The 13,531-nt window shown below is 39.9% G+C and overlaps 1 protein-coding gene across 1 annotated transcript in view; it reads right to left on the bottom strand.

Annotated features, from left to right (window-relative positions):
- Positions 1–9,660: 9,660 nt before the first annotated feature.
- Positions 9,661–13,531, bottom strand: part of LOC130558367 (triple functional domain protein-like) — a 92,144-nt gene continuing 88,273 nt past the window's right edge. The window contains exons 6-7 of the mRNA XM_057340736.1: positions 9,895–10,383; positions 9,661–9,813 (exon numbers count right to left, since the gene is read on the bottom strand). Coding sequence (XP_057196719.1) covers positions 9,661–9,813; positions 9,895–10,383 — 642 coding nt within the window. The remainder of the gene's footprint in view (positions 9,814–9,894; positions 10,384–13,531) is intronic.

The following is a 13,531-nucleotide window of genomic DNA, read 5'->3' as shown; positions in this document are numbered from 1 at the left end:
TGTTAAAGGCTCATCCATGACCCATCTTCAGTGACCTAGTTAAGGGGAGGAGGTTCTCGTCCAAGATTTTACGGTACATGGGCCCGTCCCTCAGCCCCTCAATGCGGTGAAGTCATCCTGTATACCTGTAGCAGAGAAAAAGCCCTAAAGCAGAATGTTTCCAACACTGTGCTTCTCTGTAGACATGATGTTCTTGGGCTCATAGTCAGCATTTCTCTCCCTCCAAACACAGGAGTCCATTTTGGTCTCACAGCAGTGCCAGCACTTTCGCCAAAGCCTTTTCTGAATCATTTTTATGTTCATTGTCAAACTTAAGACGAGCCAGGCGGGCCTTCTTGGGCAGGAGGACCTTGCGGGTGCTTCAGGATTTCAGTCTACTGTGGCATAGCGTGTTACCAATGTGTTACCAATGTTTTGCTTGCTAACTGTGTTCCCAACTGTCTTGAAATCATTAACAGGCTTCTTCCGTGTAGTTCTGGGCTGATCTTTAACATTTCTCATGATCATCTTTACCCCATTGGGGAAATATTGCAGGGAGCTCCAGAACAAGGGCATTTGATAGTTATTTTGTATATCTTCTATTTCCAAATAATCACACCAACAGTTGTCTCCTTCTCACCAAGCTTCTGTCTGTAGCCTATTCAAGGTTTGTGCAGGTCTCCAATCTTGTCGCTGACATCCTTTAAAACCTATTTGGTCTGGACCATGGTGTTGGAGAGGTTGAACTGGAAGATACAGATTCTGTTGGCAGGCATCTTTTATATACATAACAAGCTGATTTAGGAGTACTTTCTTAAAGTGACAGGACTAATCTGTGGTCCATATAGGCACATAACCAATCTGTGGAGCCAGAATTCTTGCTAGTTGGTAGGGGATCAAATACTTATTTCACTGACTGAAATGCAAATCAATTTATAACCTTTATATAACATTTTTTTCCCCTGATTTTTTTTAATATTCTGTGTCTATCAGTTAAAATAAACCCACCATAAAAATTATAGACCCTTCATTTGTTTGTAAGTAGGCAAACTTACAAAATCAGCAGGGGATCAAATACTTATTTCCCTCACTGTATCATCTAAAGTCCATGTAAAATCAAAACTGATCTTTTATTTACATTTTCTGGTGCAAATGTTAGCACATACATTCTGAGTAGCTTCTACATCTGTTAAGGTAACGGGCGAATTAGTTTCTATGCTCTCTGGGTTCTCTAGTCTGAGCTGTCAGTTACTGACTTGGATCTGTGGCGTTCATAATGACAGTCCAGAAGCCTGTTTCCCAGACTGTTCTTATGTCACTCTGGCAAGGATAACACTCACTTGAAATAATTTGAAAGAGGATGTTATCTGGATGTTGTTATCTAGTTCATTATTTTTGGTTTGGTACAAGAAGCGATGTTTAAAAGAGAGCAGAGAGAGTGTAAAAACAGTAGTTATTAGAGTAGATAGAGATGACTCTGACAAGAGAACAGCTAGCCTCAAAAGTTAAAATATATGTTGTGTGTGAGAGAGAGAGAGAGAGAGAGAGAGAGAGAGAGAGAGAGAGAGAGAGAGAGAGAGAGAGAGAGAGAGAGAGAGAGAGAGAGAGAGAGAGAGAGAGAGAGAGAGAGAGAGCGAGAGAGAGAGAGAGCGAGAGAGAGAGAGAGAGAGAGAGAGAGAGAGAGAGAGAGAGAGAGAGAGAGAGAGAGAGAGAGAGAGAGAGAGAGAGAGAGAGAGAGAGAGAGAGAGAGAGAGAGAGAGAGAGAGAGAGAGAGAGAGCGAGAGAGAGAGAGAGAGAGAGAGCGAGAGAGAGAGAGAGAGCGAGCGAGAGAGAGCGAGAGAGAGAGACGAGAGAGAGAGAGAGAGAGAGAGAGAGAGAGAGAGAGAGAGAGAGAGAGAGAGAGAGAGAAAGAGAGAGAGAGGAGAGAGAGAGAGACAGAGAGAGAAGAGAGAGAGAAAGAGAGAGAGAGCGAGGAGAGAGAGAAGAGAGAGAGAGAGAGAGAGAAAGAGAGAGAGAGAGGAGAGAGAGAAGAGAGAGAGAGAGAGAGAGAAAGAGAGAGAGAGACGAGAGAGAGAGAGAGAGAGAGAGAGAGAGAGAGAGAGAGAGAGAGAGAGAGAGAGAGAGAGAGAGCGAGAGAGAGAGAGAGAGAGAGAGAGAAGGAGAGCGAAGCGCCGCATGTGCCTGCCGCGTATCTACATTTAAAATAACGAACTTGCGCGAGCAAAAGATGCAAGATGTGAACAGGGCCTAAGATGATTATATGACATAAAATTTTAACATATTTATTTTTTGTCCCAGTCTTACTGTGCAGCATGTTATTTTAAAGTAAAATGGTTTTCATATGTTTTATTCAAAATGAAATAACCTCCTCCACCATTGAAATGACTTTCTGCTGAAAAACAAATAATCGATAACATCATAACCTAACTTTTCACTTTACAATCACATCCCGACAGATAAAATCCCAGCCTACATTATTTACACGCTTCACATTGAAATACATCATAATCCAGAGACTGAAATGTCTTGCGGCTCACATTTCATGTCGTCTTTTAGTAAAAGTGTTCTGTTCCCGGATCAGTTTAGTTTCTGCTCCTCCTGTGACCATGATCAGACCTTCCACACTGACGGACTTCATGAATAGAGTGTGCTCTCACTGATGCAATGGGAGTGGCTATATGTTGTGTGTTCTTTAGGGAGAAGTCAAGTCTAGTGCAGGAGAGCTCTGGTTACCACGCTGTTTCCTCACATGGGGGTAATTACACAGCCCAGAGGCATTTAAAAGACTTCAGGATCAATACACAGAGAGCTGTCAGATGAAAACCTGATGGGGGTTTATCGGCCTGCGCGCAACAATGCACTGCTTCAGTCATGCCCGTGCATGTGAAAACCTGCGGCTCAATCACACAGTGGAATATACAAATACACACACAAGCCATTGAACAGTATCAGACTAAATCCAGCAATATATATGGAGGGTTTGACATTCTCTCATTTACTCCATCATAACATCCCAGGTGCTATTTTATAAAAAAAAATACCTTTCACTTTATGTACATATAAAAAGCACATACATGTATCATAAAAGAAATCAATGTGGAAAGCGACTAATATTTAAAAAAAATTGTAAAACTGAATTCAAAACATACATCAGCACCAAACTCAAATATGGCAAAATATTGATAACGTTAGATCTTAATTGTACATGTTTTGTGACTTGTCATGTAATTCGTCACAGGGCATAACGAACAAGATTTTGAGTTACAAAATGATTTACTTGTGTTTCAGTTGAAGAAAGTCAGTGAAAAACTTTTGGGATGGCATGAGGGTGAGTAAATTATGAGAGATTTTTTCTTTCAAGTGGATTTTTTTAAGGGGCAAGTGAATTTCGCTTCAGTGCGGAAAATATCAGTGCAGATAAATAATAGTCTTGTGTCACTTTTTACAAAGTTCATAGTAATCTCAGGCATGATGTTTGAGCTATAACTCTTAACAGAAAGTGTGAGACGAAGTTAGGCCGTGTTCACACTTGACTTCTTTTTTGACAAAGAAAAAGAAAAAGAAGACCCCCGCAGTGTTGAGGTTACAAATAGCAGACGGCAATGTTCAAAGATAGCATTTGTGCACGAAGGCAGCTTAGAGAGACAGGCTTCATAAGCAGCGTAATGGAATTATTTGAATTATAAACAGAGAGCGTTTTTCCAATAACCAATCACATATTTAAAAACTACAATACTAATTTCTCGCTGGAAATGCAATCAGAAGTATTGAAAGAAGTACAATTGAAAGTGAAAATTAAACTTACATTTGTACAAAACTATGCTCCAAGGGGCGTTTCAGCCGCCATTTTATTTTTTCGAGTTTGAGCCTTCTCGACCAATCACATTCCTCGCATGTTGTTATGGAAACGACAGGTCTCTGTCATTGGTTAGCTGTGAAAAAGGTGTTTGACGCAGAACTTCTTTTTCCAGAAAAGTTTAACGTTCTTCAACCTCAAAAGATGCTCTGAGCTGCAGAAAAAGACCCTGGCATTTAAAAAAGCGCTCAGGACTTTTTTGAAAACACGGATTACTCCATAGGATTATAATGTAAAACAGATGCTAGCAGCTTCAAAAAAGAAGTCAAGTGTGAACATGGCCTTAGTCTTTGTTTGAATCCCTAAACCCGAGAATAACCAATAGTAACAGCGTGATAGACCCATATATTGCAATAGCTGATGTATATAGAATCGGCATTGGCTGATAAGCTTTTACAATAGGCCGATAATTTAGTTTTCCATTCGGTTGTTATATAGCACACTAGCATTTTGTTTTTAAAGGCCACTCAGATGTAAATCCAGCATTCAAGACAAAGTAAAATGACCACAGTAGAATGGGTTAGGGCCAATATGAGGTGGATTGTATGGTAAGTACTAATACCGATATTTTTATTCATACTTAGCCATATTCAGCTTCCTGAGATGTCATGTCTGTACATTTTCGTGGTTTCAAGTCTATTTTAATGCTAAGCTACATGCTACTAACTATCCACATAATACAAAATAATTGTTCATTTAGTTTCAGCAATTTTCTGTAATGCCGGCCTCTTATCGGTCAATCGGCCACATTGCTTTTTTAAAGGGGTCATATGGCGCGAATGCGTGTTTTTCTGTGTCTTTGGTGTGTTATTAGCTGCACATGCATGTATTAGACATGTAAAATTGCAAAAATTAAAGTGTCTGAACAAAATATGCATTCTATCTAAATTCGAATGCTCACCCAGACCTGCCTGAAACGCCTCGTGTAACCACACCCCCACAAATGTACGTCAGTTCGTGGTATGATTAGACTAAGACCGCCCAAATGTATATGCAAGTAAGGTGGGCGTACCTGTCAGTACAATTGCTTTGGTGTCATGATTCTCAATGAGGATCCAGATGCAGACAGCGTAGAAGGGGTTAACAGAATTTATTACAAAAAAACACAAATCAAACACCCACGATGGGGGAAGACAAAAAGAGAACAGCACTATAACCACATATAAAACATAAACCAAAACTTCCCACGTGGGGGACAAAACCGGCGGACGAGGTAACCAAAAGAACCATATAAAACTGAGACAGGACTAACACTAGATAAACGCAAGACAGAGCAAAAACAATATATACGAGACAACTTACTAGAGCTTGAGACAAGGAACAATACAAGGTAATACAAAACGAATCAGCACAAGACAAGAGACACAAGGTTAATATGTAGGGGAATACAAACGAGGGATGATAACACAGGGAGGGTGACGGGCAGGTGACAGGGATCAAACACTAAGGAGAAGCTAACGAGGTAACGAGAGGGCGGGGCTAGAAGACGCGACACCGGAGAGAACGCATATTATTGTCAAGAGGACAATAATACGTTTCTCTCCACACATAACAAGGGATCCTGCCGTGAATCACGACATTTGGAACCTGATGTTCCAAATATGGTAAGAGGCATCACATTTCCGTCACAAGCTTGCAGTATTCGACCAATCACTACGCACTGGTTAAATGGCCAATCATAGCACACCTCGCTTTTCAGAGCGATGAGCTTTGTAAAAAATCTGCGCGTTTTAGAGAGGCGGGGCAAAGAGGAGATACAAACATGCACGGTATGTGGACCATACAGCGTTTTTGAACCTTAAATCGTTTATACACATTGCATTACATCTAAAACAAACGATAATATTAATTTTAGCCGTGTCATATGACCCCTTTAATATTGGTATCCGCATAAGCCATACAATATTTTAGGTGATTTCTAAGCAATAGCACCACCCATATTTATCAGTATCGGGCAAAATGTCTTTATCATGAACATGCACAGTAATAATTTAATTTAAAGTTGACCATTTCTAATTAGTCCTGCCTGTATAGATAAGTCAGTGCATCCTACTGGCACACATGTATAAGTTTAGTTCACAAGTCAAATGAAATGCTTTTCTCCCAGATGAGTTTAGAATTGAAGACCAGATTACTAACTCTGTTTATCATTACCTCAAGCTTGGTTTTAGAGCTGCTCAGAGGAGATAGACATGCACCAGTAGATGCAAGCCCCTCTGTTATATATCAAAGGCTTTGTGGATCACATCATGTAAACAATTAAAAGCTTCTGGTGTCTCATTTTCATGTAAATCTAAAGCAGCTTAAAAGTAACTGCTGGCTAAACATCGCTAAATATAATGGCTACTATTGTCATGACAGAAGCCTGCATGTGGTTTATTTGGAGAATGTTGCTTTGCTACTTTTACGTATATGGAGGTCATATAAAATCATTTGGTAAAAGTTACAATAGTTGGTTTTTGGAAAACAGTTAAAAATAGTTTTACCAATGGCACAGAAATGACAGCTTTTAATTCCCATCTCACCACATACAAATTGTTAAACGTTCATTTTAGATACTTTTTACGTATTTTACAAGTAACAGTGTGACAACTTTCTGTGTGTTTTTGTATTTCACTGGTAATTTACCTGAGCACAGAAACTGTATGTTTGTAAGTGTATGGTTGTGACGATGCGAATTACACTTAAACCTTAGCTGGCTCCTAAAATGCAGAACGACAGAAGACAGAAAAATAGCTCAACCCACCTATCCATAGATCACATTACACCACCTGAGAACAGCCAAGACATACCACAGAACAAAAGCCTTCCACTCATGAGAAAATCACTGACACAACCCTATACTAGACTCCTAAACAAAGACAGTGAATTTACTAGTCTTATTACAAAACATATAAATAAGCAAAGACTTAAATTAATAGTTCTCCCCCAAATCCTCGTTCATTCATCATTTATATTTACCATCTTTCTGTTATTCTTTGCCATAAGAGAGATGTAATTATCATTACATTTCTGTTATCGTTCAAGAGCTGATAACTCCAGTAACTTATTACAAACACTATAATGAGACCAGTAGTGAAGGGAACATTATATCTCCCTATGGATTTCTCTGAGACCGATAAATACACCACCATGATGAGAGTTTATCCAGCCATGTGTACAGTAGCATGAGGAGGTTTTTCACATGTTGTGTTATTTTTAAAAGACTGGATGCTGAGTTCATTTCCTGACAAGAGTAACGCTCAGGTTAAGTTAACCCTGCAAACCAATGACACAGCTGCTTGAGCATGTCTATTGCCCGCGGCACGCCACACGATGGACATCTCCATAAAACACCTACTGTCAATACATCAGCCAAATGCCACACCACCAGCAGACCATCTAACCGTAGGGACTCTTAAATCCTCTAGGGGGCGTGCTATCAACAAAGCATTCATGTTTATTACAAAACAAAAGCTTGTAGGTGATCATATTATCAGAAAATGGACCTACAGAATGAAGCATTACAGAAATGTGAAGCAGGAAACTGCATTTAAGTGAATGCTGTATGCTGAAATTCTCATAACCGACTCGTGATATTCTTGGAAGTACACCAAGCAATTCTGCGTCTCTGACAGACATTAAGTTAAACCACAGTGACGTGCATTCATGCCCCAGGTCAGACAGGAAGTAAGGCTCCTAATACATCCTAGGGAGATGGATGTAGAGCCACGCTAACCCAAAGCAAACAGTTGACACAGCATTCAATCCGTTAAGTTGTGCACAGATATAGCGGCGTGACATGGGGTGGACCGTTCTCACAGCTCAAACAGGGCATGTGATTTTAACATGCACGGCCAAACACAACAGACCAGCAAGAGAGCAACAAAGAGCCCTGATAACAAACTATAAAAATTTTGATGTTAAATAACATTAAGATTTATTACCAGCGCAATTCCATGCAAATGTCAACCTTACCAAATATATATATAAGATTTTCACCGTACTGATAGGTCAGATTTCAGCATTTAGTAGTTTAAATACCCATGTAAGATTTATCTTAACATTTTTAAAGCATGATTTGCTTATGTAAGGGATAATGTACAGGCAGCCGGCTGTTATCGCAGAAATAAGCCCTGACAGTGTGATCAGTGACAGTATTTCACACTGAATGGGCTTATTTCGCGATAACAGCCGGCAGCTTGTAGATTATTCCGCTTATTACATAGCTACTTGCCACATGAGAAAAAAACTGGACATGAAATTTAATATTTTATTAGCTCGTTTTTACCGAATGCAGACCTTCCGTGAGGAAAAGCAGTTTACTTTTGGTTTTAAGGTAAGAAACGATGTTCAAATGTGCACGAACAGGCAATTTGGTTTAATCATTTGTAAATATAATGTCATATATGTTATTAAAAGATATATTTATATTTAATTTGTCAAAATGATTTGCTGCATCCGGCTTACCGTGTGTTATTATTTAGTTATTTAACCCCCGAACCTGCAAATGTCGCGACTGGCCAATCAGAATCAAGCATTCCAACGAGCCGTGTAATAAAGACAGACAACTTAGTGCTGCTTTCAGAATTGTCACATCCATAACGGTCTGTACTGGCACATGAAAATTGAAATAAAGTAACAAATTTTATGTTCTATGAAGAGTCATCCCTACCGTATGATTGCTTCTGGTTTGTACATTTCAGTTCACAGAAATCCTACAAAGTATGTCATCTCTCAAAAACGTGCGTGCTTTTTTGTCACATCCATAACACATTCATTTTTCCGTCTTTTATAAAAGAAAACTTGTGCATAGACTGATATTTTTCTGATGTCTGGACTCGATCATCAGGGGTTTAGTAAAATATAAACAGACAATTCAATGTACTATAAATACATTCTCTGAGAATTTAAATTATAAGTTTTGTTTGCAAATGTCACATCCCTAATGCTAGAATTGCCCAAAAGCAAGATTATTGCCTTTTTCACAACAGTGAATTCCGCTCCTTAAATCTGAAGTGATGTTCCTATGGAGGGTTCACACCAAACGCAAATTAAGTGATTTGCGTGAGTAAATTACATACAAAGTCATTGCAAAGACGTGAATAGAAGCGAACTCGTGGCAGGCAATGCGAATGACGCCAATTAGGCGGTGCGATTGCTGCGAACGGGTGTCAACCTCCTCTTCCTTGCAAGTTGAAAATATTTGTCAGCTAATAACAAATTTTTCCTGCAATTGATAAAGAGCATCGAACGCGATTGTTCGCAACTGGTGTGAACCCAACATTAGAGTTCCAGTATAAAGGACCAGGATCAGCACTGGGGCGCTCTACCATTTTGTCATAAAAAAATCACATTCGCAATTGTGCAGCTATTGCCGAACATCATCTTGCTGTGATTACCTGTTATTGCTAATGACTCTTTGATTCCAGATGTTTCCAAAATCTGAAAGCACTTGAACCTAATCTGCATGAAAACCCATTGTGAGACTACTTCTATTGCAAGATAAGCATTAACATGTGAATACGAAAGGGCAGATGGCGAATGTGACCATGTCATAAAACGTGATTTAATGCAGAGCTGTTTTCTTGTCAAATTTTCTCTTTGAAAGTAGGGGGAGGTAAAAGAGGCTGCCAGGGTCTCGCACATACACATACACATGCACACAGGGAGGATATATGTGTTCTATTTAGTTTCAATGTGACTCTGTGACCACTGTGGCGTTACAGACCTTCAGGCTTATATTGACAGGACTATTATATGACATCAGATAAAGTCGGGTCACGTGTGCAAACACATATCACTGTAATGATGTAACGTCATTTTGCCTCAGGTTGTGATGCACATTAGTGCTGGACCAGCGGAAACAGTCTTACCATGCAGTTCATTGCGAAGTGGTTGTGCTGGGTCTGCAGCTCCAGCACATGCTGATGGTTGCTTCCAATCTCTGTGTACGTGTTCAGGAACAGACTTTTATTGTGGACGATCCAATCAAACATCTGCAGAGAAGAGAATGACAAAGCGTGAACTAAAAATACATTACCATTTTGTTTGCCTTTGTTCACAGTAAATGAGCAAACCTTTTCAGCATCCTGCTGGAAGAGTCTTAGCTGGAAGCACTGATCCAGTTTGACCTTGCGCATGTGCCAGGACTGATGCAGATTTTGTCGTGTGACGTGGAGTTTATCCAATAGTGCCTGGACTTTAGGAGCTAAACCCTGGACATCTCCTCTGCCCTTATCCCCACTCTGGATCCGCTGGAGGAGACGTTGGCCCTCCATGTCCAGCTCTTCCACAGGAGCTTTGGTAACCTTCTTCTTCAGCGAGGCGTGCTCCTCCATGGCCCGCCGAGAGCTGTCCAGGTCTGACGGCAGGTCTCTTTGGGACACCATGTCCTGGAGTTCTTCTAAACGGCCCAGGACACGAGCTGCATTGCCCGTAAAGTCCTCGAATGCCACTCGAACCTCGATCCACTCCTCGTGGTCGTAGTCCAGACTTCCGTCGAAGTCTGGAGTCAGCTGGGAGGGATCAACCACTTTGGTCAAACCCTCAAGGGACACCATGATGGTCTAAAAAGATAAGAATAGGAAACTTGAGTGAACTTACTGTAAGAGTAAAATCTTCCAAATCCCAGTAAGCTGCTCACTACATAATCTAAATATAGGGCAGAACCAAGTGGAAACAAATCATTTTATTGTTATCCTTACTGTTTTGAGTCACTTTAGATAAAAGTGTCTAATAAATGTAAATGAAACCACATAAGTTACTGATTCAGAGCCAGCACACCACACATGAACATGAGAAGACTCGACAAACCAAAATTCATTTTATAGAGAACTGCAGAGATGATCCTGGAAGCAGGTTAGCATTTTAGCACTTCCGGTTCCATCGCCCCAAAGTCTACGGGTTTTTGAATGGGTTTTTGGTAAATTGCCTGAAATAAAATGTTTTAATCAATGACATAAAACACACCAGTTATAACCCGCTCGTGATTTTTTAATAATAATAATAATAATTTATTACATTTATATAGCGCTTTTCTGGACAATCAAAGCGCTTTTTACATGGAAGGGGGAATCTCCTCAACCACCACAAATGTGCAGCATTCACCTGGATGATGTGATGGCAGCCATATTGCGCCAGAACGCCCACCACACACCAGCTTATTGGTGGAGAGGAGACAGAGTTACGAAGCCAATTAGTACATATGGGGATGATTAGGAGGCCATGATGATGTATAGAGGCGAATGGGCGAATTTGGCCAGGATGCTGAGGTTACACCCCTACTCTTTTTCGAAGGACAAAGAAAAAGCTTTTTAAGCTTAATTGTGTCTTATAAATGGCGGTTGCTAACAAGTTGCTAAATGCGACAACTGCCTTTGGTGGGGACGTTAGACGTCATCGCGCATTACCGCATTTAAATCTCACAAGTAGTGTAGTGTGTTTATAGCCTCGTGTTAGCTTTTTACTTCTGGCGATTATATTTTGGCTTCATAAGTAACAAATGTTGTGTTAGTTTGTAAAGATTATCTTGATAGACAAAACATATAAACTTCATAAACCGTTGTTAATCAGAGAGCTTGTTTTTTGCGATCTTCCAAAATTCTATGAGAAAAATGCATACGGTCTACAAAAAAAATCTCTGAGTACTCTATTAGAGTTTGATGTTAGCATGTTGCTAAGCTAACAGTGCAAAAATGCACACAATACATATAAAATATTTATAATACTTAAAATATATATAAAATATTTAAAGATCGGGTAACATGCTATGGCATGCATTCTGACTTCTTTACACTGGTAAAACGTGCTGGCTTCTCATGCTTAACCATGGCCAACTTGTTAAAAAATGAGTTGAACATATGACGTAGTATTTCTGTGCTTGATACACTCCCCCAGCACTCCAACTTGTTTCGGAAAGTTTTTTATAAGTCTAGATCCCTGTTTCGTAACAGGGATCCTATTCCTTTTATTGGGCAATTCTCCTGGAAAAGCACGCCCACGGCAACTGACAATCGATTAGGGCTGGACGATGTGCTTAAAAATAAATTATCGATAATAGACTTTAAAATCATAGCGAAATCCGATAGTATCAGGTGTATTTGACTTCATGCAACGTTGCGCAGACGATCGGCGTACTGATGTCATATGCTGATGTCATGATACGGACCGGGAGGGAATTCATTCCGGACTCGCCAAGTGCCAAATAAACAGGCGCGCCACGCGCACAAACCAGTGTTGCAGTGACTTCTTTCATCAGCTAAAGCGCGTAGATAAACAATAGCTTTTATGCAGTAGAAAAAGGTTGCCGGTACAGACCCGCAAGCGTGAGGTTTTGCTTTGCCGACGCAGCTCGTCTTTCTCTTGGTCTATCTGTGCAGCGACCGGCAGAAAACAGCAGCACATTCAACTGACCAAACAAAACAGCGTTTCCAAAATTCTGTCACTGTTACTGACTCCCTGGGCATATGAACATGAACATTCACGCTAAAGCCTACATTGCATGATAATGTTACAACACATATTTTCCATTATTATCAATTATTATCGATTATCATCTGGTATCTGTCTGTTGTAATCGACATCGCGATATTTGCGAGACATTGGCTATATACAATAACATCGTCACATCGCCCAGCCCTACGAGCGATAGGAAGACCCGTTAATCAAGATTGGCTGCGCTGCGTCAAGATCGGCTGTGCTGTGTGCCTGCAGCTGCAGCTTGTTACTCTTGCGATAGTGAGAGAACTTATAGTGTGTTTGTCTGTTCACGGCATTTCAATGACGATGTTATATAACGGTAGATATAACGCTGGATTTGGAGATCGTTTGAAACTGATAGATGGCGTGGCCCCAGTGCTAAAAGATGCCAGACATGAACTGCACGCAAAGTCAAACTACTGTAAGTCATATGTCTGTGCTTTGTTGACAATCGGCGCATATGTGCATAATGTAAAAAACACGAAGGGATTAATGCGATGACGTATTGTGTGATCGTGCTATAGTTCTGTCCCCCTGCCTGCCTCCAGCAGCTCATCTTTTTCCGGAAATAATAGTACAGCTGTATCTCTCTTTTATAAATTTGTTCAAACTAAATACTCTTCGAAGATACGACATATGCAATACTACTGTATAGGCACCCAAGATTAATATGAGATTGGCAGAAACAGCCTGTGTTACCCGATCTTTAAAATATTTTAGGTATAATAATTTTATACATTTCATTTATACATATTTTACATTTTATAATATTTATCTGGTTTTGATAAAAAATCATAAACATTAATAAGCAGTTCTTGTCAGCTACTTTCATTGGCATAATGTTTGATATCTGTTGTAATCTATTGTGACATCCGTTTCATATCATGATATCTCTCACAATGTTACAAATTGTCACAAATGTTAAATAAAAAATGTAAATAAAAAATTATTGTGTGGGCATAGACTGCTTTATTGTTGTTTAATTTAGTGCGGCAGCTTTACAACAAATGAAGATTACTGAGACTTGTGATAATACTTTGACAGCTCTTGGATCTGAATAGATTGCTTCTGTCTGCGACTCAGTGGGAGGTTTCCAAGAAGCTGAAATGGGTTTTTAAAACAACAATGCAATTAAACAGTGTCGGTGTGATGAATAAAGCCTATCGGATCAGTTACACTCAACTCTTTACTCAAAGGGAACCAGAAAAACATTCCAGGGATTGCACCTCAGGTCAT

Source organism: Triplophysa rosa, linkage group LG8, assembly GCF_024868665.1.
Source record: "Triplophysa rosa linkage group LG8, Trosa_1v2, whole genome shotgun sequence".
Taxonomy (NCBI): Eukaryota; Metazoa; Chordata; class Actinopteri; order Cypriniformes; family Nemacheilidae; genus Triplophysa; species Triplophysa rosa.
Note: the sequence above shows the minus strand (reverse complement) of the source record. Positions and strands in the feature narration are given on the sequence as shown.